General features: G+C 48.5%; 1 protein-coding gene and 1 long non-coding RNA gene across 2 annotated transcripts in view; one reads left to right on the top strand and one right to left on the bottom strand.

Moving 5' to 3' along the window:
• LOC117796103 overlaps window positions 1-13,549 on the bottom strand; it is an 18,848-nt gene extending 5,299 nt beyond the window's left edge. The window contains exons 1-2 of the long non-coding RNA XR_004620468.1: window positions 13,404-13,549; window positions 1,999-2,028 (exon numbers count right to left, since the gene is read on the bottom strand). This is a non-coding gene — a long non-coding RNA (uncharacterized LOC117796103). The remainder of the gene's footprint in view (window positions 1-1,998; window positions 2,029-13,403) is intronic.
• The window catches only part of TUBB6 (tubulin beta 6 class V), a 15,769-nt gene continuing 2,291 nt past the window's right edge, over window positions 12,691-26,168 (top strand). Inside the window, exons 1-2 of the mRNA XM_034643153.1 lie at window positions 12,691-13,153; window positions 14,980-15,090. Coding sequence (XP_034499044.1) covers window positions 15,030-15,090 — 61 coding nt within the window. The 5' untranslated portion in view covers window positions 12,691-13,153; window positions 14,980-15,029. The remainder of the gene's footprint in view (window positions 13,154-14,979; window positions 15,091-26,168) is intronic.

The following is a 26,168-nucleotide window of genomic DNA, read 5'->3' as shown; positions in this document are numbered from 1 at the left end:
TGAGTGCAGACTCTCATCCAGGGAGGATGAACAGGAAGGACAGGGCCAGGGAGAAAATCTCACAGCTCAAGGAAAGCCCCGTGACCCCCAACTCTCCCTGGAATTAACAGCGGACAAGATAGTTCTTCCTGTTTCATCAGTTTCCAATCAATTCTACTGCGGCTGAAACAGTTCTGTGCATTACGCCAGTGTAGATACAGCCCCTGAGCTCTGGGCCCCATTTCTTGTTTAAGAAGCTAGGATCTAGGGGCGCCTGGGTGGCTCAGTCGTGAAGCGTCTGCCTTCGGCTCAGGGCGTGATCCCAGAGTTATGGGATCGAGTCCCACATCAGGCTCCTCTGCTATGAGCCTGCTTCTTCCTCTCCCACTCCCCTGCTTGTGTCCCCTCTCTCGCTGGCTGTCTCTCTGTTAAATAAATAAATAAAATCTTTTTTAAAAAAAGCTAGGATCTAGGCAATGGGGAGTTACTCATCAGCAGGCATAACGTTTCAGTTGAGCAAGATCAGTAAATTGTAGGATGCCTGGGTGGCATAGCGGTTAAGCGTCTGCCTTCGGCTCAGGGCGCGATCCCGGCGTTATGGGATCGAGCCCCACATCAGGCTCCTCTGATATGAGCCTGCTTCTTCCTCTCCCTCTCCCCCTGCTTGTGTTCCCTCTCTTGCTGGCTGTCTCTATCTCTGTCGAATAAATAAATAAAATCTTTTAAAAAAAAAGATCAGTAAATTGTAGACATCTTCTGTGCAGCCTTGTATCTACAGTCAATAAGGATACAGTGTATGCTTTGCTAAGAGGGTAGATCTTACCTGAAGTGCCCTTACTGTGCAACAAAATGTAAAAGAAGAAAAGAAAAAGCAGCAGCTAGAGTCTAAGAGGAGGCAGAGGCCAGGACAAGTTGCATGGCCTCTCTCAGTCTTGGTTTCCTCATCTGTAGAAGAGGGAATGAGACCTGCCTTGGGAAGGACGGCCTTAAATGAGATGCGTTGCATAAAGCACCGCGCTCCCTGTCGGGAGCACTGTGGATACGGCACCTGCTGGCTTTCTCTCTCCTGTCCAGCGAGTGAGACTTCTAGCAGTGAGTCACAGACACACTTTAGGAGGGCTGAGCTGAAGAACTGGGAGATGAGCAGTCAGGGTGGGTGGAGAGCGGTGCTCTCTGGATCACCGGGCCAGCTGAGAAGCAAGGGAGGGGCTGCCACGAAATTCCTGAGGACAGCTGAGACAGCTGGGAGCCGGTGGGCTCCAGTTTGAACTGAGCTGAACTCTCCAGACAGCTGTCTCTTACTACAGAGAAGGAACGATAAGAACGTCACATTGCTTTGGTCTGGAACTTTGGAGTTCGCAGGCGTCTTCACGCCCGTTACGTCAGGTGCTCCCAGCGAGCCTGTCAGGTGGAAACACCCATCCCGCTCCAGAGCCCCTGAGCGGGGGGCTGCAGGGCTTGTTCCCCACCTTCCCAGATGCCCCCCCCCCCGCAGGAGCAGCCAGGGCCACGGCCAAGGCTAGATGAAAACTCAGTCCCTAACTAGCCCAGTGGGGGAGAACTAGGCACAGAATTCAGGCAAATAACTGGTTGATCATAATCTGTTGCAAACCATTCTGACTCTGCTTTGCAAATGCCATCGGAATTTATATTTAATTCTGAGAAAACCCTGGTGGACACTTCTTTGTTCATGGAGGCATTACCAAATTTTTCCTCATTTCCCATCATAATATTTTGGGTCCTCCCTTCAGAAAGGAAAGTCGTCTGCACTGCAAATTTTCTTCCACTCCACTTTACCATCACTTACCGGATGCAGGCGCATAAGTAAGCAGTGCGCAGAGTGCTGTGGACAACATACAGCACGTCCGGTCTCTAAGCTCGGGAACTGGCAGTCTAGTGCAGGAGGTAAGCCTTCTAAATGTGAGACACCTGGACAATGTGACCATGGGGACAGTGAGCGCATGATACTGGGGTTGGGGCCGACACACAGGGCAGACTGGAAGTTCACTGCTGACTTACCCGTGTGGCGAGGTCATGTCCAACTGGAACCTGGGACCAGAAAAAGAGCACATCAGGGACGCCTGGGTGGCTCAGCCATTAAGTGTCTGCCTTCAGCTCAGGTCGTGATCTCGGGGTCCTGGGATCGAGCCCCGCATCAGGCTCCCTGCTCGGTGGGAAGCCTGCTTCTTCCTCTCCCACTCCCCTTGCTTGTGTTCCCTCTCTCGCTGTCTCTCTCTCTCAAATAAATAAATAAAATATTTTAAAAAAAGAAAGAAAGAAAAGGAGGTGAGGGACGTGGCCAGAGGGGCTCTGAACAGAGGCAACAGGCAGAAGTCCCAAAGGCGGGTGCAGCACATTGCCAAGCTCCAGCCAGAAGATACAGGTAGTGGCGATGCCGAGGGGAGCAGGAAACAAGAAGGAGGGGGAGGGGCTGCACAGGGAGAGGCCCAGCGCCTCAGGAGGCTCGGGCGGGGGGACCCACAGTAGTGTCCAAGTCACAGGGAGATAAAGTTTCATGGTGGGAACCAAGGGTCAAGGTTCAGGGCAGCGATTAATTAAATCTTTTTTCTAGCTATCAATGGACACAGGTTCAGGCCTATAAGATTTTTATCACAAAAAATGTATCCTGGCAGGCACACAAATGCTCATTGGATTCATCACGAACAAGATGCCAGCAACTCCAGTCAACCTCAGGAAGAGAAGGCGGAGGTCGCAGGAGGTCCCCCGGAAACACTGCTTCCTGGGATTTGGTGCACAGATCCACTCCTTGCCCGGAAGGTCGGAAGCATCATGCAGTCACCCTCACTTTTGGGGCCTCCCCGCCTTGTTGGGAGACCCCGAATCTCATTAGGATGGGCCCTTTGGGTCCTGGGTGTCTAGTCGATTATTCTTGTGCTTTCCTGGGGTGGGGGTGTGGGGTCTGCTCTGCCTGTGCAAATAAGTCCCGTTGAAATTCTCCTTCTGTGATGTTTCCCACATAACTGCCCTCTCTCACACACTTACGGGCAGACTTGTTCATTCACTCCCATCGCTTTCTTCCTTAATATTAACATGATAAAAATATTTTCAAGTCATTTAATAGTAAGAATGATGGCAATCAGTATTTATTCCCAGCATATCACATTATTATAATTGGTTTTTTTTTTTCAATCTGCTGCAGAGGTTTCTAAAACTTCATGACAATTATAATCAGTCACAGCCCAGTGTCTGGGATGCAGTAAGCACTCACCATTTGCTGAAGAAAAGAGTGAATAAATCAATGAATCATCAACACTCAGAATAGTCTCCTACGACAGAGCCCAACAGGACAGACTGATGTTGGCTCTGACCTTGGAGCTTTGACCCCCCAGCCCTGCCAGGGCGCAGGTCCAGCAAGGCAGAGGGAGGGTCCCAGGACAGACAAGTGTGGGTGCTACCCCCAGGGGCAGATCCGTCTGTAGAAATATATGGCCTGTTTTCTATTTCTCCTTTTCCTTTCAAGCATGGAGGTCTGGCTCTTCCTTTTTTTTTTTTTTTTTTTAAGATTTTATTTATTTATTCGACAGAGATAGGGACAGCCAGCAAGAGAGGGAACATAGCAGGGGAAATGGGAGAGGAAGAAACAGTCTCATAGCGGAGGAGCCTGATGTGGGGCTCGATCCCATAACGCTGGGATCACGCCCTGAGCCTAAGGCAGACGCTTAACCGCTGTGCCACCCAGGCGCCCCTGGCTCTTCCTTTTTGTCCTCTTCCTGCCCTCTCCTTTCTCTTCCCTAATAGATAGAATTGAACACTTACTGCTTTATCAACTAGGCAAATATTTGTTTGCTGACAGCAATCCATCAAAATCCTAGAGGAGAGGGACGCCTTGGTTGAGCGTCTGCGTTTGCCTTGGGTCATGATCCCAGGGTCCTGGGATCGAGTCCCGCATTGGGCTCCTTGCTCAGTGGGGAGCCTGCTTCTCCTTATTCCTGCTATTCCCCCGTATGTGCTTTCTCTTTCTCTCTCTCTAATAAATACATAAAATCTTTTTTAAAAATCCTAGAGGAGAACACAGGCAGCAACCTCTGTGACCTCAGCCACAGCAACTTCTGGCTAGACATGTCTCCAAAGGCAAGGGAAAAACAAAGGCAAAAATGAACTATTGGGACTTCATCAAGATAAAAGCTTTCACACAGCAAAGGAAACAGTCTAAAAAACCAGAAGACAACTGACAGAATGGAAAAAGATATTTGCAAATGGCATATCAGATAAAGGGCTAGTATCCAAGATCTATAAAGAACTGACAATCTTAACACCCAAAAAACAATCCAGTCAAGAAATGGGCAGAAGACATGAACAGACATTTCTCCAAAGACATACAAATGGCCAACAGACACATGAAAAAATGCTCAAGATCACTTGGCATCAGGGAAATACAAATCAAAACCACAATGTGATACCACCTCACACCAAGTCAGAACGGCTAAAATTAACAAGTCAGGAAACAACAGATGTTGGCAAGGATTCAGAGAAAGGGAAACCCTCTTACACTGTTGGTGGGAATGCAAGGTGGTGCAGCCACTCTGGAAAACAATACGGAGGTTCCTTGAAAAGTTGAAAATAGAGCTGCCCTATGACCCAGCAATTGCATTACTGGGTATTTACCCCAAAGGTACAAATGTAGTGATCCGAAGGGGCACCTGCACCCCAATGTTCATAGCAACAATGTCCACAATAGCCAAACTATGGAAAGAGCCCAGATGCCCATCAACAAATGAATGGATAAAGAAGATGTGGTATATATACACAATGGAATACTACTCAGCCATCAAAAAATGAAATCTTGCCATTTGCAACGATGTGGATGGAACGAGAGGGTATTAAGTCAGTCAGAGAAAGACAATTTTCATATGATCTCACTTGTATGTGGAATTTAAGAAACAAAACAGAGGATCATAGGGGAAGGGAGTGAGAAGTTAAACAAGACTAAATCAGTGAGGGAGAAAAATCCTAAGAGACCCTTAATCATAGCAAACAAAGAGGGCTGCTGGAGGGGAGGTGGTTGGGAGGATGGGGTAATAGGGTGATGTAATGAGCACCAGGTGTTATATAAAACTGATGGATCACTGAACTCAACCTCTGAAACTAATAATACATTATATGTTAATTGAATTTAAATTTTAAAAATAAATAAGAGGTAATTACCTATTTCTCTTTCTCTCTCACACACACATACACCCTTCCATATCACACAATCACTTAAATCAATTTCTACTTCACTTTAACTTAATTTTTCATAGCCCTATGACTGCAACAAAACAAAGTCGTCCTCTGCAGTTCTAGGACTGAGAGATTTATGCATTTATATGGTACAGACTTGAAGACAAACGTGCTGAGTGCCTGCTCTCTGCCAGACAGCCAACAAAAAGACCCTCTACATACCCAATACATAGTCTGCCCAACAGTCTGGTAAGGCTGGAGTTATATTCCCCATTTCCCCATGTGGCACAGCTGAAATTAAACCTACTCTGTACAATCTCAAAGCTCCACGAGTCACTAATCCCAGCCACCTCGCTTTATTAGTGGGAAAGTTATGTGCTCTAACATTCCCAAGGAGAGGACACTGCAGAAGTCACATAGAAAGGGACAGAGAACACTTTGCACATGAAACCGTCAGGGATAGTCCCCATAGGACGGGTGTGAGTAAAGTGGCCCTGGGGGGTATATAGAGTTGTATTGGTGCGGCTCCCATCACATTAGGGCAGACTCTGGGTAGAGCTGGTGTCCTTCCCTGCTTCAGTGACAGGCTGAGTGTCCCCGGGGCCACCTCCATCTCTCCAATCAGGGCAGGGCCCCATACCTTCATTCACACACACCAGACCTCAAGCCCCTGCCAGCTGAGCCTTTAAGGTATTTCTTCTCTAAGGGAAAAGCACAGGATTTGTCTCTCTCTCTCAAAGAATTCCAGGCATCTGGAGACCAGGAGAGAAGGTTTGGGGGTTGGTGAGGATCTTTGTCTTCACAAAGAGATTCTTGTCCTCCGGTTGCAATGAGCTCTTTCCTGCCGTGCTCCCCTCTGCCTCCCTTCTGGAAAGAGGACTGACAACACGGATCGAAATCCTTTTAATCATAGCGTTTGGTCCAGTAATTCCACTTTTAGGAACCCATCTTCAATTCAAAATTCACAAATATTTCATGCACAGAGATGTTTGTTGGAGCACGACTGACAGTAGTGGAAAACTGGAAACAACCCAGATAGCCAAACAGAAGGGAATAATTAGAATGCCCTATAAAATGTTGTGCAGTCATTAAGAATATGGTTTTTATGAAGCACCGTACAAACGCCAAGAAGCTACACTTACAAAGTTCAGTGTTTCAAAGCCCACAGGCAACATGAACCCAATCAGTTCAAGAAAACTAGTTGTAGAATAAGACTGCCAGGAAGGGTAGCTGGAAGGGAGGAGGGCAGGGCATGGGCTAGGTGGGTGATGGGGATTAAGGAGGGCACTTGTTATGATGAGCACCGGTTGTTGTATGGAGGTGATGAATCACTAAATTCTACACCTGAAACTAATATTACACTATATATTAACTAAAAAAAAAAACAAAACTGTCAGGAAATGTGTCCAAATGTTAATTAATTAGTTAATTAATTGATGGTGTTTTGGGGGTTGGATTTTTGTCTTTTGTTTACTTTTCAGTCTTTTCCAACTTTTGTGAAGCTTGTCTATTACCACCCCACCCCTTTTTTAAATTGTGGTTTAAAAAAAGTGCACAGGGGCGCCTGGGCGGCACAGCGGTTGGGCGTCTGCCTTCGGCTCAGGGCGTGATCCCGGCGTTATGGGATCGAGCCCCACATCAGGCTCTTCCACTATGAGCCTGCCTCTTCCTCTCCCACTCCCCCTGCTTGTGTTCCCTCTCTCGCTGGCTGTCTCTATCTCTGTCAAATAAATAAATAAAATCTTTAAAAAATAAAAAAATTTTTAAAAAAATAAAAAATAAAAACGTGCACAACATAAAATGTGCCATCTTAACTATTTTTAAGCATACAATTCAGGAGCCTTCAGTATATTCACAGTGTTGTGCAACAGATCTCCAAAATTTTCATCATGCAAAACTCATCTGCTAGTTTTTAATGGGAAAATAATATAAAGATTATTTTTAAAAATATAAACTGCCCAAAGCTAGCCCTGAACATTGTCCTGCTTCAGCTGGTTTTAAAAATCCCGGGACGAAGGCACTTTCCTTCCTTCCCCTGGTCTCTAGCCTGTCACCTGGCTGGGACATTCCAGAGCCCCTTCAACCCGGGCAGCAACTCCCAGCACTTCTCTCCCCTCCTCTGCAGCACCTGGGCTGATTGTTGGGGCCTAGGCCCCTCACCCCACACCCTGCAATGTGTCCGCTCAAGATCAGGGCCAGGGTGAGGGACAATGAGGGGGGATGGTCCCATGAGTGTGGCCTGGGGGTGCTGGGGGGGCCCTGGCTGTTTAGACTCATGGTCTTTGCATCTTAACCCCCTCATGTTGCTGAGGAAGAAGCTGAGGCTTAGAGGTCACCGGGGATCAGATCCCAGGGTTCTGTCACCTCACACAGAGCCCTTCCTTCTAGAACAGACTGAAGACTGTTATATTATGCACAGTATCAGAGAAAATGGTCAGTATTGGAGCTGATCCCATGACTGAGAAAGTAGAAACAAAGTTAGGTTGGGCTGGGTAAAGCCATCTGACTACCCCGAGACCTGCTGCCATTTTTGCCGCATTGCCACACAACATGGCAACAATTCCATTACCAGCAGATGGATGTCAGGTCATGTTTGTTATAAACTGGATTTGCTACACTCAGCTCTATGCACGAATGTTTATTCTTCATTGTGTACTTTATGGATATATGCTCACTACTTTTTTTTTTTTAAGATTTTATTTATTCATTTGAGAGACAGAGAGAAGCAGGCAGAGAGGCAGGCAGAGAGGCAGGCAGAGGGAGAGGGAGAAACAGGCTCCCCACCGAGCTGGGAGCCCGAGGTGGGGCTCGGTCCCAGGACCCAGAGATCATGACATGAGCGGAAGGCAGACACCCAACCATCTGAGCCACCCAGGCGCCCCTGATCACTACTTTCTTAGAAAGAGGTGAAATGACACAATAAGGTCACATTTTAGATCTGCGGGCTTTTGTCTGATTTAAGTTAGGAGATGTTTATCAGTCACAGGATGTGAGAGCTGCAAGGGAATTTTAAGATCATCTGGTCTTCTCTGGCTGATGAGGAAACGGATTTTATCTAAACCTAGAACCTCCAGGATGCAGGGTTAAGAGTCACAGTTAACTTTCCGATTCGTTTCCCATGTAGACCAGGACAGGCTGCCGGCAGCCCCACACCACATGGTCTCCCTGTGGCACTCCGGGGAATAAGCCATTCCACAAAAACAGTTATTCTCTAATCACACATTCCAAACCGGTCTTGTCTAGCAAAGATCTATAAAACAGGATCTTTATTTTTGTTCCCAACCTAAAACAAAAGCGGCCGGAGGGAGAGCACGGGTGGGTGCGGGCCATCACATCACCCGACCCGCACCAACGCCCAGATGAGCCCAATCCTGGAAACTCCCAGCGGGGAGAGCTGGGGGCTGCGTGCGACGTGTGTGCGTCGTGCATGTGCGTGTGTGCGTGCGGGGCTGCGCTCAGCCCCCTTGGTTGGTTGGCACTTCGCTGACCCGTCCGCTCGCCTTTGCGAGGCGGCGTCCGCAGCTCTGGGGCTCGCGGACCAGCAGGGCTCCTGGCGCACAGAGCTGTTCAGCTACTGCTGGTGAGGCGGGGTTCGAGGCAAAGGAGCCCCGGCCCCAGCTGCCCAGCCAGCATCGCAGGGGCGCCCCAGAGCTCTAGAGTGAGTGGGCGTTCGCCCCTTCCCTCTCTTCACACTTGACTCAGCGAGCATGGGAGAGTCGGTGCCCTGTTTTCAAAGACCTCCAGACCTCGGAAGCCCTTCCAGGAGGTCGTCTGCCTCTGTTAGAGGCTGTGTTTCTCAGCCACGTGGAACTCTGTGCCCATCCACCCCATCTCTGTGCCCGGGGGAGGGAGAACCAGCCAGCACCGTACTCTTGGCCCTAGCTTTTTACCAACAGAAACTGAGATTGTGGCCAGGCCGTCTGTGTCCCCCGTTCCCTGGGCTCCTTCGTGCACGGGCCCCGCTCTGCCACCATCCCTTCACTTGAGAAGTTTACAAACCTATAGAACGATAATCAAATGAACACCTATCTAGATGTACCTATTGCTAACGTTGCCGCAGACAAGACGGTCCCTGCCTTGGGCTGCCCCGCTCCCCGCGTGGCTGCTGGAATGTGCCCACACCACTGCTTCAGCAGCCAGGACAGGAGACTGCCCCCCACAAACGTCCCAACCTGCTTCCAACTCCGCCCCTGCCTTGGTGGACAGTGACACTGATGAGCACAGGGGTGGCCCAGGGATGGATATGTGGGGGCTGGGGAGGACTGGGGTGTTCACAGGAGCACAGGAGGCCCTTCCCAGTGTGGGATGGAGTTGGAGGGGGAGAGAGGGGGGCAAGCTGAGAGTTGGGGCTGGAGGCTGGAAAACCCCCTCCCCCCCACTGCCACTCCTGATGCAAATCCCCAAGGCGTCTGAGAATCCTACATTGGAACCTGGCCTTCCAGGCAGGAAGAGGCAGGAAGACAGAATGCACACTTTCAAACTTCTGTAGGCTTGGTTTGTAACTTGTGCAGCCGTAGACACAGGTGTCCTCTTGCTCCAGCCCCATCATGGTGAGGGCCTTAACCATGGGCTGGGATCCTGTCACCCACTCGCCGGCAAGATGATGCCCGCTCCGAGCATCCGTTTTCTCGTCTGTAGTAACACCTGCCTTGGAGGGATATTGTGATGATTCTGTAAGTTCTGTGGAAAAGCGTGCAGCAATGAGCCTAAGTCACCGTAGTTACCTGCCCTCATGATGTGGATGGAAGGCCGGGGTGCCTGTCAACAGGGGGTGTCCATCAGAAACTCCAATAAATCAATTTTCCGCCGTCGAATCCCAGTTAGAGTGTTTCCTGAAGCCATACTGACACCTGCTTTCTGGTTCCATCAAATATGTCAGATTCAGATTCCCACCCAAGGACTAGCACTGAAAACGTGGTTATTTCAGGAAACCACCAAAGCTCCTGAAGTAGACACTTTTCTTTAAGTTACTTAAAGAAAGTAGCTCTCTTTTTTTTTTAATTTTTTAAAAAGATTTTATTTATTTATTTGACAGAGAGACAGCCAGCGAGAGAGGGAACACAAGCAGGGGGAGTGGGAGAGGAAGAACCAGGCTCATAGCAGAGGAGTCTGACGCGGGGCTTGATCCCAGGATGCTGGGATCACACCCTGAGCTGAAGGCAGACACTTAACGACAGCGCCACCTGGGCACCCCATGAAAGTAGCTTTCTTTCTGTGGCTTGATTCCACAGGGGCTGTGTGACCAGAGCTGAGCAAAGGCTCTTCCAGGAACCGGAGGCCCTCCACTCCCCCAGCTCCCTACACTGGACTCAGTACTGGGAGACAGAAAAAGGGCGCGTTTACTTGGAGTCAATAATTAAATGGAGCAATGGCCACAAACAACCGAAATAAGGGTGCTGGCTGCTCAGAAGAGGACACCCAGGTCACCTCGGGTTGAAAGTTTGACAGTGGAGTGTGGGCAAGGCTGTGGTCCCTCACCTGCTTCCCTGGCATTGAGAGGGTGCGGGAGGGGACCAGGCCCAGGGAAATTGATCCTTAAATTGGAAACATTTGGGAAAGTCCAAAAGAAAAAACATCTCAAGCTCTCCACCTCTTTCCAACCACACCCCCGTGAGGACTTTCCCAAAGTTTTCATATATCTAAAAAGAAACTGCTGGGGCAGATTACAGAGCACTGTCCCTTCCTCCTGGTGGGGCGTTTCCATTCGGCCTGGGAGGCGGTGCAGGCCGGGCTTTCCAGAGTCTCCCCACCCAAAGTGCTCACACAGGGAAACTCATGCAAAAGTCTCTGGTGGATGTACATTCCAGCCGAAGGTGCCACAGAAGCAGAGCCCTCGGATAATCCTTTCATTTTACACATGAATAAACGGAAGCCCAGAGAATTGGAGTGAACACAAAGCTAACTGGAAACAGAACCGGAATTGAAATCCAAGTCACCCTGACTCACCACCCAGTGGTCATTCCTTTCTACCACACAACACCGCCTGGAAGAGGGACTATTGCTCCCTGAGGGCCTAACTCATGCCCGAAGTAACCGTGATTACCCCGGCATACATACATCAAGTATCTGCAGCATGCGTACATGAGTGAGTGAGCCCTGCCAGCTGGAAGCGTCCACAGCAGTGAACCAGAGAGAGTTCTAGGTGGGCGGGTGTCCGTGGTAAGCATGCCTATGGAGAGGGCTGGCAGCAGAGGGACTCAGGCTGGGTGGGGCCCACGGAGGGGGTGGGGGGAGAATGAGGGCAACTGAGCAGGGAGGGGTAGGGGGCCAGAGCCCAGAGGGCCCGGATGCCAGCCCCTAAAGTGAGGACTGTGCTACCTGCCCGAGGGTGTGAAGGGAACAGGTGCCTAGGACGGGCTGCCTGGCAAACAACGGGAAACGGGAGGATTGGAGTTCAGAGAGAGGTCAGGGCTGCACCATGTTGTAAGAGAAATATGGAGCCATGCTTCGCGTAGGCACAGTTGTCTCCAAGTCCCCAAAGAGGGCTTAGTTCATTCTGCAGGGCATCGGCGTACCTTTCCGTGGTCCCTTGAGAATAGAGAGACCTTCCCTCTAGCGTCCTCACTCCTCCAGCACCACGCTTACCTAAAGAACAGGCACACAGGCACGCCCCCCTCCGAACAGCAAAAGGGGGTCCCGGGCACCCAGGAATAGGGAAGGTGAGGGAACGAACAGAGGTAGAATCCAGCCCTCTGCGCCCTCCTAGGGCCAAAGAGCTTTTTCTTCACTGGCTTCCAATGAAGAGGCTGCGTAGACAGCTGTGCAGGGCGTGTGTGTGTGTGTGTGTGTGTGTGTGTGTGTGTGTTCACTGTCAGATGCCGCCAGGTGTTCGCTTTAAAACCCACTACAAACGATTCGGAGTCGTGGGAATGGAATGGTACCTGTATTTCGAGACGGACAGGCAGGAAAGCAAAAGCAAGGACATTAAAACCAATGCCCTAGGTTAAGGGGCAGGACGGGCGTCAGAGTCACGCTGGAACACTGCACTTTCGTGTCCCAAAGCCCGTCTCTCTGCAGGGTTTGACCCCGCTGCGCGGGGTGGGGGCGGGGAGCCGGGAGGCGGGTACTGTGGGCACCTACAGCTGCAGAGCCGCCTGGCCCGGCCAGCCCCGCGCGTCCCGGAACCCAGCCCGGGAGGCTCCGTGTGGGACCCCGCCTGCCCACGACGGCTCAGCGGGAACGGTCTCCCTCCGGGCAGGGTCGGCAACAGGGAGGTGGGGCAGCAAAATGGGGGCGGGGAGAGGCCGGAGCCGTGTCCTTCCCGCCCGCCTCCCCACTTTTAAAGTCTCTAACGTCTCACCCTATCTCCGCCCCCTAAACCCGCTTCAGTAGGCTCATTTCCCGGCCTGACTTCCCCAGCGAGGGGTCCTCAGTTCCCCTTTCTGTTCTTCCTCCTGGGACAGCACCGCGTGGAAGCGGACCCGGGAAGATGGCCCAGGGGGAGGCGAGCCGAGGAGAGGCGCCGGCCGCGGGGTGCCCGGGGAGGGAGGTCTGGGGGGTGAGGAGCGGAGGCCAGGAGGAGANCTTGCGGGTGGGCAGCTGGCAGGCCTAGGGTGTCGGGGCTCGACCCCTCGGTGCGGGCGCCCGATGCGCACCCTCTGTGCGCCTCTGTCCTCGGAGCCCAGTCCTGGCCTGCGCGGCGCCCGGGAAGTGCTCGAGGAGCGGCCCGCCCGAGGAGGGGGCGTTATAGCCAGGGACCCCCTGCCCCTCACCCCTCTCCCCACCCCAGCTGGGAGCGGCCGCCGGCGACTCAGGCGCGCCTGGAATTCGGCATCCGGGCCCCGCGCACCCCGCCCCGCCGGGCCAGCCCTGGCGTGAGCCGCGGGGGAGGGCGCCCTAGGCTCCGGGTTCTGACCGTCTGTTCCCCGCCTTGCCCTTCCCAAGTTTTGGGAAGTGATCAGCGATGAACACGGTATCGACCCAGCCGGAGGCTACGTGGGTGACTCGGCGCTGCAACTGGAGAGAATCAACGTCTACTACAATGAGTCATCCTGTAAGTAGCGCGGCGCCGCTGGGACCCCGCCCTTCCCCGTCGGACCCCGCAGTCCCCCTCCCAAACCCTCCGCCATCCCCGCCCGGACCCCGGTCGTCTCCGCCCGGACCCCGGCCGTCTCCCCTTCAGACCCTGACCACCCCCCTCTGGGACCCTAGCCATCCCGTCCCGGACCCTTGGCCACCTCCGCCTAGACCCCGGCCATGCCCCTCTTGGACCTCGGCCAACCCTCTCCCGGACCTGGCCTTACCCCTCTGGGACGCCGGCCTTCCTCCTCTGGGACCAGCCTTCCCGGCTCTTCTCCGGCCGATCCAAGGTTGGCTTTAGGGATGCCGCCCTCGCGCGAGGGTAGCTTGCCCTCGGAAATTTTCCCGGGATATAGCAGGATGCCCGACTCTTTCCTCGCTTCCCCTGGGGCGGGAAATCCGCCGTCAGTTGCTTTCAAACAACCGAATTTGACCTTTCACGGAGTCTGAGCTCTTGAACTAGACAACCCGTTAGTGTTGTGAAATCACTTACTGGGTCATGTCCGACTTTTTGTTTTGTTTTGTTTTTCAGTTTAAATGTATCTCTTAATGGAGATCCTTGGCTAAAAAATTGAAAAGCACCCCGTTAAATGACTTTTCTGACCTTGTACCAACCTCCAAAAGCACTTTATGCTCCCTGGAAGCTGAAACTACAGACAATTTTGGATAATTGCTGGAGTACAGTAAAAATTCCAAACTGTGGTTTATCCAAGTTTGGGAATGAAATCACCTCTACCCTGGATATCTACATACGTATTGTGGCTACATGTATACATCATTTGTTACAGTTTTTATTATAAAAGTGATACGTGCCCTTCACAAAACAAAACAACAAAAAACTAAGACTTTGAAAGAACACCCAGAAAATGACAGCTACCCTTCCATGTGCATGACATACGTCCCCAGAAAGAATTACTCTGGTTTTTGGAGTCACTTGCTGTTTGTCCATACAAGAGTTGTGAAGAGCAGGTTACATCAATCACTGGGTTTTATTTATTCAGCAGCTAGAAGAAAAGGTCTGGACCAGCAGGACATAGAATATGAAATCTCTAGATAGCACTAAAGAAAATTTCAGTTATACATTGCACCTCTTGTTAACCCTTTGGTCCAGTTTATTTCCTTCCTTTCTTCAATCTGGGTGTGTGTGTAGCAGGACAGGAGTTGTAGGGCAGATCCTGTGTGCAATCCTATTAACCCCATCCTCCCTCGGGAACAAGTTCCTGTCCAATAGGCATGAAAATGTGCTTGCTAACAAAAAGGCTACACAGCAACACTCGTGCATAAATGAGAGTGTATCCCGGAAACAGCCCATGGGATCGTACCTATAACTAGGTGCTCAGACTACAGCTTGGATTCATGTATATGCGTGCATGAGGGAGGTGCCCAAAAGTGGAAAGAATGTCAGAGCAACACAATAATTTGCTGCAACAGATACAGTTTATTTCCATGGAGCTAAAAAGGTAAAACTTCCCAACAGGAAAGAGGTATCAGGGTAAAGTGGAAAATACAAAAGGCAGGAAGTCAGGAGACTTAATTTCTCATCCTGCTTATTCCTGGCACTTCCTCTGCCCATTCATGCTTGGGCTGGTTTCCTCACCGGAACAGCTTCAGCTGGGTTTGTGTTCCCCCAGGCCCCTCCCAGTGCTAATGTTCTGGGATCCTAAGAAAGCCGGGTCTGTCTCTGAAGAAACCCTGCTTCCTACCGTCTAGGCTGCTGTGCTGGGGGGATTTGCTATGGAGCAGTCCATCACTCTGGAGACCAGAAAGTGACCCTTGGGGGTGGGCTTTGTTCTCTTCCAGCTCAGAAATACGTGCCCAGGGCTGCCCTGGTGGACTTGGAGCCAGGCACCATGGACAGTGTGCGGTCTGGGCCTTTTGGGCACCTCTTCCGGCCGGACAACTTCATCTTCGGTGGGTTCCATCTCTCCTACTTTCTCTGCCTCTTCTGTTTTTTTCACACATCAAACTAATTTATGTGCAAGATTAAAAGACAAGCTTAGGATGGAAATCAGCAGTCCCCAGTGTCATGACAGGGTGCTGCCCCTTTCAGTTCTTGACTTTTCTTTAGGAAAGTAATCTCTGTATCTCTAAATGAAATGTTTGTATTAATAGTTCTTGGTTTAACAGAGTTTTTAGACATTAACTTCTTTCTTCCCCTTATAAATTATCATAATATGATGATAATCATTTGTTTTGGTTCCTAAGTTGCCCATCTTTTAATTGCAATGTGTTTATACCTATATTTCTCTTTCATTACCTATAGACGGTTACTCTGCTTTCTTCCCAAAGGCTGGCACCATATGAATTTGTTTTGTTAGAACTGGGCAAATCCTTCCCTCCCTTCCTCCACCTAAGACGTGATAAAGCCCCTGGCCCCTCTGCACTCTCCCAGAGAAAACTACGTAACATTAAATGAAGTGGCACCGTTAGGACTACCAGCCTCCATCACCCTGTAGCCATGGTTTTTAGAGTCAAGGTTACCAGACGAAATACTCAAAGGAGGAATATCCAAAATATGCAAGAAGAGACAGAATCCTGAAAGATTTTATTGGTACACGAACTGAAGACTCCGTGTTCGAGTCAGGCAATGACCTGTTATAAAGGGGGCTCAGCAGGACGAATGTTCATAAAGTTTATGAATCCTTTGGGTCTTGTCCCCTTCCCCATCACCATGACAACCTACACAACCAACGGGACAGGCAAGATTTCTGATACTAAGTTGTTCAAGCATTGGGCCTTGATTGGCCCCAAGCAAAACCTCTTGTGGACCCTGCAGCCCAGTGTGGTAGCCACTAGCTTCATGTGGCTGTTTAAAGTTAATAGAAATTATCTAAAATCAATTCACTTCCTCAGTTGTACTAACTACATTTCAGGTGCTCAGTAATTAAATGTGGCTAGTGGCACCATATTGGAGACCCAGAACAGTTTTAGCCAGTTCTGTTGCAGCCAGTTCTGTTGGATAGCAGTGCTCAAGGCCTTAATAGAGATACTCTACTAAATGAGGGGAATGAGGAGAGGAAATGGAAAGACACCACACAAACATGAGGCCATTCATAACCACTTCTCCCTTAGGAGCCAAGGTACAGCCTACAGGATTTGAAAGTGGCAGATTTGAAAGTGTTCCATTCGACAATCGTATTTTACTGTTAGGTACCACACATTCACTTATGTTCTTTCTCAAAAACTGCCAGTGTAATTGAGTAAGAAATGTGCCTAGAGAGAAAAATACTACTTATAAACAGAAGTACCTCAACCAAAAACAAACACAATTTCAGTGCCCGTAAAAGGTAAAGAGTCTTACAAGGAAATGAGAGACTCTTAAGGCTGATTCATGGCTTAAAGATACTGTGGTATAGAAATTAAATCTATCAAAGATGTACTTTCCAACCCCTTCCTCAAAAGGCACCAGATAGAGACGATTTCATTGAGGGAAGAGACAATCCTCTGCTATTTAAGCCCTATGTATCTGGTGCTTGATAAGTATTAGCGACATCCTAGGAATGCAAGGATGGTTCAACATTGAGAAGTCAGCTAATAGATTAAGAGAGACAACATCTTAATAGGTCCCAAAAATACTTGATAAAATTCAGTATGCGTTCCTGACTTGTAGAGGACAAAAACCCTTATGTGCAAGCTGGAAGTAGAAAGATACTTCCTCTGTTTAAGAATTATCTACCAAATCCATAGCAACGTCACACTCACTGGTGAAACATTAGAAGTATTCCAGGCAAAGTCACATGTGAGAAAGAGATGTCCATTGTCTTTACTATTATTCCACGTTTTGAAGGTTCTAGCCAGTGCACGAAGACCAGAGAAAGAAAAGAGATGCAGGTCATTTAAAGGAAAAGACAGAATTGTTATTTGAAGGTGGAATGATTCTCTTGGATTTTCCAAATAGGCTGTCCAATGAACAGTCATTGGCACTTTTAAGACCTCAGTAAGCCAGCCAGACCCAAGATAAAGACTCAGACGTTATTGCTATGGGGTGACCAACTGTCCTGATTTGCCTAAGACCGGGGGGTTTCTCAGGACACTACCTGCTCAGTGCTGAAACTGGTAATAAGTTGATCTTCTTAAAGGCAATAATCAAGTATAAAATATAATGGGAAAATGTCCTATTCACAGTAGCAACGAAAGTTATAAATACGTAGGGACAACATTTACTAGTAATTGGGAATGAGGAGGAGTCCTTAAAACAGACATTTTTCTCCCGACAGACTGGGTGGTACTTGAAAAACCAACAGCTAGCATCGGTGAGGTTGTTTGGGAGACTGAGCTGTACATTGTCAGAGATCAGCTTAATGGATTCAGCAAGTCAGGAATTTTGATTCAACAGCGTCAGTTCAAGGAATTTGTCTTAAAGAAATGGTTGCACATGCATCATGGACATTGCGTAGTGGTTTCTAGAAGAGCTGAACCCCTTTGCTCGCCCCTGCCCCCTTGCCCTCACCAGTTGGTGTGAGTCTCTGTCAGTTCAATGGACTGCTCCCTCAGCACCTGTGATGGAGACTTGATTCTATGTGCCCCAGAGGCAAAAAGGACGACTCCCCCATGGCACTGACCTTGACACAGATCAGTGCCATCTTTCTCTTACTAAGTGGGTATAGATTTTTAGCGGCTGTAGACCTTACATGCACCACCTCACTGGGTTACTGAGTTCAGGTCGCCAAAAAGAGAGAGCACTGAATGGGGAGAAGGGAGACTTGGTGGCTACTTTCAGGTCTGCCACCTCTGCTGTTATCAGTTCCCTTCTTGGGGCTCCTTCAGCTTCATTATCTGAGGAATGAAGGGCCCCCAAGCATGCAGGCTTCTGTCAGAATCCGAGGGAAGCAAGGGCCTGTCTCCCCCGCGCACACAGAAATACGCCTCCGCATAGAATTCTGCTCAGCTTCTGCCCTTGAACGTTTAATTGATGTTTGGTAAGACTCTGCGACGTTTCTTGAACCTGAATTACAGTTGGCTGAATCTACCTCAGTCTCAGTACACTTTACCAAACAAAATTAACAGATTTCATCGTTAAGAAAAGGATACAGTTGACCCTTGAACAACATATGGGTTTAGGGGTGCTGACCCCCTGCACAGTCCAAAATTTGCTTATAATTTTTGACTCCCTGAAAACTTAACTGCCAATAGCCTACTCTTGATTGGAAGTCTTACCGACAACATCAACAGTCGATTAACACCTATTTTGTATGTTCTCTATATTCTATACTGTATTCTTACAATCAAGTCAGCTAGAGAAAAGAAAATGTTACTAAGAAAATCATAAGGAGGAAAAAGTACATTTACGGTTCTGTACTTATCAAAAATCTGTGTATAAGTGGACCCATGCAGTTTAAGCCCATGTAGTTTAAGGGTCAGCTGTATTTCATTTTTGATGGGCAGTGTGTGGTAGGAAATTCAGAAGTGACGAAGGCTGAGCCTGGGTGGCTCAGTTGTTAAGCGTCTGCCTTCCGCTTAGGGCGTGATACCAGGGTCCTGGGATCGAGCCCCGCATCGGGCTCCCTGCTCCGCTGGGAGCCTGCTTCTTCCTCTCCCTCTCCCCCTGCTTGTGTTCCCTCTTTCGCTGGCTGTCTCTCTCTCTGTCCAATAAATAAATAAAATCTTAAAACAAAAAGTGCCAAAGGCCTGTACAGTGGGAAGCTGGCCCCTCCCTCCTCTGTCCACTTAGTTCTACCTCCCAGAAGGCCAGCGCCTGTTGCTGACCCTGTGGGAACCCTTCCTGGGGCTTATGCACGTTAGAAGGGAATACATGAGTTTGTGAGGTTTTTGGGTTTTTTAAAAAGATTTTATGTATTTATTTGAAAGAGAGAGCGAGCACCAGTGGGGGCAGGGGGAGAGGGGCAGAGGGAGAGGGAGAAGCAGATTCCCCACCTAGGAGGAGCCGGACACAGAGCTTGATCCCAGGACCCCGAGATCATGACCTGAGCTGAAGGCAGGCACTTAACCAACCGAGCCACCCAGGCATCCTGTGAGTTTGAACATATAAACGTATGGTAAAGCTTTATTTATGTAAAATATATGGCTTTCCTGCTTCTAGGAAGGATATAAGACAACGTATAGTAAAGAGACATAAAGCGTGGCCGTTTAAAACAGAGTGAACTGTGAGAGTTAATTCAGTTGCAGCTGAGAATTAATTTAAGCTCGGGGTTTCTGGCAACTACTCAAAAAAGAAAGCCTGGACACGGCGGACATCATCATAAAAGGGAATATACCACTCTTAAAAAGGGCGACCCCCTTCATTTTACATTATTTGTGTTTATGTATTTTGATTTTTACTTGGCTTTTTTTCAACAAAAATTAATACAGAACTGTATTATTAAAAATTAAGAACTAGAGTAAAAGAATTATTCAATATGGTCATTATCACATAATCGTCATTGGCATTGAGGTATATTTCCACCTTTTCTTTCTGTTTGCTGGTTTTCATCCTCTGTGAACACTGCCACTTAGATCTTTTTTCCCCACTGAATATTATATTTAAGCCAGAGCCCATGTTACTGTAGAGTTTCTAAAATCTTTAAGTTCTAATACTTGCATAATCTGTAATTATTATTTCATAAGGGCCAATAATCAGGGAGTCATTTCTTTCTTTTTTTTANCATAACGCCGGGATCACGCCCTGAGCCGAAGGCAGGCGCTTAACCGCTGTGCCACCCAGGCGCCCCTAAAATCTTTAAGTTCTAATACTTGCATAATCTGTAATTATTATTTCATAAGGGCTAATAATCAGGGAGTCATTTCTTTCTTTTTTTTAAAAAGATATTATTTATCTATTTGACAGAGAGAGAGACAGCCAGCGAGAGAGGGAACACAAGCAGGGGGAGTGGGAGAGGAAGAAGCAGGCTCCCAGTGGAGGAGCCTGATGTGGGGCTCGATCCCAGAACGCTGGGATCACGCCCTGAGCCGAAGGCAGACGCTTAACGACTGAGCCACCCAGGCGCCCCCAGGGAGTCATTTCTTACCAGATTTTGCTGTAAGAAAGAATATAATACGTAGGGGCTCCTTGCTGGCTCATTTGACAGAGCATGTGACTTTTGATCTTAGGGTGTAGAGCTTCCTTAATTAAAAAAAAAAAGAATATAGTAATATGGAATCCAGATGTTCCCATCTTGGTTCACATACATTGGTCTGTGTTTCTAACTCTGACCACAGAATAGATACTCAGAAGTAAAATTACCGAGTCAGAGCCTGTGACCGTATTCAGGTCCATCACACATTTCGCTTTAGTCTTTCAGATGGATTAATGCTACCAGCAGTGTTGGAGAGCACAGTTTTTGCTGTGCTTTTGCCTGAATTAAAGTTTTAGAGAAACATATCAGTTGAGGGACTCTGAGCAATATAACTGACAATGCTTTAAGAAATACTTTAGGGGCACCTGGGTGGCTCAGTCGTTAAGTGTCTGCCTTCAGCTCAGGTCATGATCCCAGGGTTCTGGGATTGAGCCCCATGTCAGTCTCCTCCGCTGGGAGCCTGCTTCTTCCTCTCCCACTCCCCCTGCTTGTGTTCCCTCTCTCTCTGGCTGTCTCTGTGTCAAATAAATAAAATAAAATCTTAAAAAAAAAAAAGAAATACTTTACAGGAAATGGAAAAAAAACTCTGAACTTGGCAAATCTGTATGAATTGTCAGTCTAAGAAAAGAGAAACTTGCACCCCCAGAAACAGGACTCACAGAGAAACCTGAAGACCCAATATTAAAATACAACTCAGCGAACCCTGTTCCCACGGGGAGGGGCAGTTAGTTGACACACACACACAGGTGCCCCTTATTGCTCCTTGAGAGAAAATAGAAAAACATTATCTAATTGTATCAAAATGTATAACTAATTATATATAATATAAACATGTTCACAGGCTTCACGGAACCTTGTTATGTTTTCTTTCTTACAGTGGGTGGTAGGTGTGTAGATATCAAGCCTGTTTCATAGCTTTTACATCGGTTAAGTCTGTCCTGAGAAATGTCGGCGCGGCTGAGGCCGTGGCTTGTTGACGCGCTCGCTGGAGGAGGTTTCTGACAGGACCCTGGAGGCCACACGTCTCCCCCGCCTCGCCTGTCTCTCACCCAGCCTCCCCTCAGCCACCGCTCCTGTGCAGCCAGGACCCGTGGAGCTTTCTTTTTTTTTTTTGAAGAATTTTTTATTTATCCATTTGAGAGACAGAGAGAGAACAAGCAGAAGAGAGGAGCAGGGGGAGTGAGAGAAGCAGACTCCCCGTGGAGCAGGGAGCCCAACGTGGGGCTCGATCCCAGGACCCTGAGATCATGACCTGAGCTGAAGGCAGACGCTTAACCCACTGAGCCACCCAGGCACCCCATGTGGAGCTTGTTAAAGAGTCTTTATGAAACAAAAAATATACCTGGAAAAAAAAAGGCTTTATGAGATTGGATCAAACTATTGAAGTTGTGCAAAGCTGGTTTCTCGTGGCAGTGGCTTCACTGATGGTAGAAGTTTCCTTTGGTTTAATTTATTTGAACTGAAAACTGAGAGGGCCTAAGAATGGTCTGGTCTCATCTTTCTAGCTGTCAATAAGTGTGACAAAAAAGATTAAGAACAAATTCACACAGACCTACGGTGACCATTTAATGATCTAAGCCACTGCCCTTGTAAACCTTCAAGAATGTTAGAAACGACATCTGGCTTGGAAGCTGCCTCTAGGATTGCTTCTTGTAGCTGCTTCTTTGTTAGAATATGCATCCCGATTTTTGATTCAGAATATTTTAAAATTTTAGCAGATTGTGCTGATGTGAAATAGCTTTAATAGTAATTTTTAAAGCCAACACTGAGGCGCCTGGATGGTGCAGTCAGTAGAGCATGCAACTCTTGATCTCAGGGTTGTGAGTTCGAGCCCCACACTGGGCATGGAGCCTACCTACCAAAAAAAAAAAATCTAAAGCCAATACTATTTTTTTTTAAAGATTTTATTTATTGNGCAACTCTTGATCTCAGGGTTGTGAGTTCGAGCCCCACACTGGGCATGGAGCCTACCTACCAAAAAAAAAAATCTAAAGCCAATACTATTTTTTTTTAAAGATTTTATTTATTGATTTGACAGAGAGAGAAAGACAGCCAGCGAGAGAGGGAACACAAGCAGGGGGAGTGGGAGAGGAAGAAGCAGGTTCATAGCGGAGGAGCCTGATGTGGGGCTCGATCCCATAAACGCCGGGATCACGCCCTGAGCCGAAGGCAGACGCTTAATGACTGCGCTACCCAGGCACTCCAAAAGCCAGCACTATTTTTAATTAAGAACCAGGAATGGTTTAAATGAATGCTTATTTTGTTAAAATAGCATGCTTGTTTTGGGGAATGGAGAGGTGTCTGGAGTATATAACCACAGTATATTGTTTGAGGAAACAGTTGTTTTTAAGTCATTCTCTATTTAATGAAAGAGGCAGAATTGCCTAGGAGATGGGTCAGCCCCCACTGGCTTCAGAGCTCCCTGTTTCCGAGTTGGTCAATTACAGTAAACCAGTGTCATTCCATCTCTAGGTATGGTTTAAAGTGGCTTTTAAAAAAACACTGACTTGAAGTAATGTATAATTTTAAAAGGGAACGTTATCTGCGTTTAAGTTTTTAACATGAATATACTTAAACCTTTTTCTTAACGAATCGCTGGTTGAATTGCTGGTTGCATAGCAGTTGTGCGCAGAGACAGTGGGAGAGAGCTTTGCGGGAGACACTGGAGTGCCAGAAAGCCTCTCTCTGCTCCTGTAACTTTCCCTTCCAGACTTGGGTTTAGAGGGACTCAGGGAGCACTTAATCCCTCACCAGATGGGAGCAAGAGGTAAACCAGAGGGTGGACTGAGAAAACCCTGGAGACCTGTTGCAACCTGCCTGCGGGAGCTTGGAGATTGCAGCCTTGTGTTCCATGGTCCTGAGCCGCTGAATAATGTCACAACATCTCATTACGGAACATGTTCAACTCATGACCCCCAAATATTTAACTGGGAACATCTGTTGCTAGGAGATGGTGGCAAAATATTTTCAGAAGTCACTAGCTTCTTCCTTTTGTCAAGAGCAGAGAAAACCTCCCGGCTTAATCACGCTGTAAACACTGAGGAAGCCACGTGAGCGGTGGGAGCGGGGCGGGGGGGAAGAGTCAAGCTCGGGAGCTAGCCTTGCTGTGGCTGCGTGTCTGCCTGAAGCTGCCTATTTGTTGTCCGTTGCTGGGTTCTACTCTGTTCTATAGCATTTTAAAAAAAGATTCTATTTATTTATTTGAGAGAGAGAGAGAAGGGGCAGGGAGAGAGGGAGAGGGAGAAGCAGGCTCCCCGCTGAGCAGGGCTCTCCTAGACGCTGGGGTCATGACCTGAGCCGAAGGCAGATGCTTAACCGACTGAGCCACCCAGGCGCCCCTCTATTCTCCTTGCTTCTTTTTGACAATCGCACTCGCGTTCTTTCCTTTGGGAAGATGTGCGAGTCCTACCCTGAGCTGCGTGAGCGAGGCTAGCCCTGCCCTCGTTCCTCCCAGAGCCTCTGGTGCCTGTGGCTGGGCCACTGCTGGCTGGGTTGGGTGGGGAGGGGTGGCAGGAGTTACTGATAGGACTAATCTTGATGGGACAGGAAGGACAATGGCTATTTCTGAGTTGGCTGGGCTGGAAAAAAGAGAATCTCTGTGGGAGAGAACGCAGTCACCTCCTAGACAAGGAGATGGCCACCAGAGAGGGCCGCGAGGCCAGTGCCCTCGGGGGAAGCTGCAAGCATGGAGGGACTTGCTGCTGCCCAGCCTGGGCCGCTGGTGGAGCCACGGTGCCGCCGTGCCCATCGTCCTGGGGCCTTTGAGCAGATGGGACAAAGACAACAGGAGTGAGAGGCTGAGCTCCCTGGTGAGGTAGGGCTGAGACAGCCGAGCAAGGGCCAGCTGTGTCTCATTCCGTTGGGCAACTCGGCGCTCCTGGACTTGTCACTATGGAATATTTAATTGGGTTTAGTGTTTTTATCATAAAGTTAAAACTGCACATGCTTTCTTCAGACCCACAAGTATGTAGTATAAAAATGCAGCCTCCTCATCCCTTGTACAGATGACCCTGGGATTTTATTCCCTGGGGATAACTAGTGCTGTACACGGTGCCCGATCTCTTCCCATGTACACATGCACTTGTATGTGTGCGTGCACGCGCACACACACAGACACGCACGCACAGGAAGGCAGGCAGGCAGGCAGTTGAGCTGGTTTTCAGAAAATGTAATCATGTTATACATCCCATTTTGCGGCTTTCAGACAAGTTCTTCAACGTAACTGGGACATCCCTGTGACTGTCACAGTGCCTTTCTGCTGAGTGGGTGTCCTCGTGTAGAAATGCCCCCACTTACTGATATTTTAAAATCTTCCCTTAAAGCCATGTTTTCATATTTTAATTTTCTCTTGATTATCATAAGAGACATGCTTGTTTAGTTAAAATTTTATAAGCAGTATGTAGTGTCGAAACTTAACTACCCTATTATCCCACCTTTCAGAGACAACCACGATTATTAGTTCGCTGTGCTTTTCTCCAGTTCATTTCCTAAATGCATTTTAAATGCTTTAACAAAGTTTAAAGTGTCCAGTTTGCTAGTTAGATAAGACACTTCCTTGGCCCAGGACTCAAAGGGAACAAAAGGGTGTATAGTGAAAAGGTGGTCTCATTCCAACCCCAAGTTGGTGCCCACCTAGGGTCCCTCCCAGAGGCAGGACTCTAGGATTCCTGTGGTCATTCTGGGACATGCATACAATGACAGCCAGCTGCACACACCATTTAGTACTTTGGGGTTTTTCCCCCCCCCTTAGCAATATACTTTGAAAATCTTCCCATCTCCGTGCTAGGGCTGATGGCTGCTCATATTCCTTTGCATAGAAACCATCGTTGATTTAACCGGGCCTCTGTTAAAAGATATTTAGGTTGTTTCCTTTCAGCACATATCTGTCTACGTGTCATTTTCCATATGTGCGCATAGACCCGTCTAGGCAAGTTTACAGGAGTAAAACTGCTGAGCCTCCGGGGACTAACCTTGATAGATCCGCTCAGTTCTCCACAGAGGCTAGTCCTCGTTGTGCCTCCCCCACAGCCCCAGTATATGGAGGGCCTTTCCCCAACTCTGGCCAGCAGGCTTTGCCAGCTTTCCGATCTCTGTCAATTTCACAGGGGAGAAATTGAATCTCTTTTAATGTACATTTCTCTTATGAGGAATGCATCAAATATTTGTTATTTGAATTTCCTTCCCTGTGAACCGTTTATATCCTTTGCTCATTTTCCTAAAGGTTACTGTTTTCCTGGGGCGCCTGGGTGGCCCAGTCTGTTAAGTGTCTGCCTTCAGCTCAGTTCATGATCCCAGGGTCCTGGGATCGAGCCCCATGTCTGGCTCCCTACTCAGTGGGAGTCTGGTTCTCCCTCTGTTTGTCTCCCCTGCTCATGCTTGCTGTCTCTCAAAAATAAATAAATAAAAAATCTTAAAAAAAAAAGTTACTGTTTTCCTTACTCCTTTAAGGAGGGTATGCCTTTGTATGTGACATAAGTCATTAGTAGTCAGTACATTTTAAACTTACTGAAGAACCACAGGATTTTGGTTGTTTTTCTTGTTTTACAGATTTCCACCTAACACCCACAGTGTTTAGCACGGATAAATACTGTAGAAAACGCAAGGAAATTTGAGATAAGACCCATTCCTCCGAAAGTAGGCCCTTGTGTAAGGCCACACCCACAGCACACCGCAGAATCCAGGGGGGGCCAGCAGCAGGGCTCAGTAAGAAGGCCCCAGCCCAAAGTGCACGAGTGCCTCTCATCTGCTTGTCTCACCTGACTTAGCACTGGGCCACTCTCGGGAGGCAGCCGGAGTGGTGTCACTGCTCCGGCTCAGCTCCCCACTGGTGTGCCCTGTGTCCGGTATGCACCTGCCCGCCCAGGGCAGAGAAGCTGGTCGCTGGATGGTGGTTGTGCATTGTTGCCACCAGCTGGGTGTAGACAAAAACCAAGTGAACATCTTTGAAGTGGAGAGAGGTCCATACAGTAGGATTCC

Source organism: Ailuropoda melanoleuca, chromosome 14 (assembly GCF_002007445.2).
Source record: "Ailuropoda melanoleuca isolate Jingjing chromosome 14, ASM200744v2, whole genome shotgun sequence".
Taxonomy (NCBI): Eukaryota; Metazoa; Chordata; class Mammalia; order Carnivora; family Ursidae; genus Ailuropoda; species Ailuropoda melanoleuca.
This window is presented reverse-complemented; position numbering and strand designations above follow the sequence as displayed.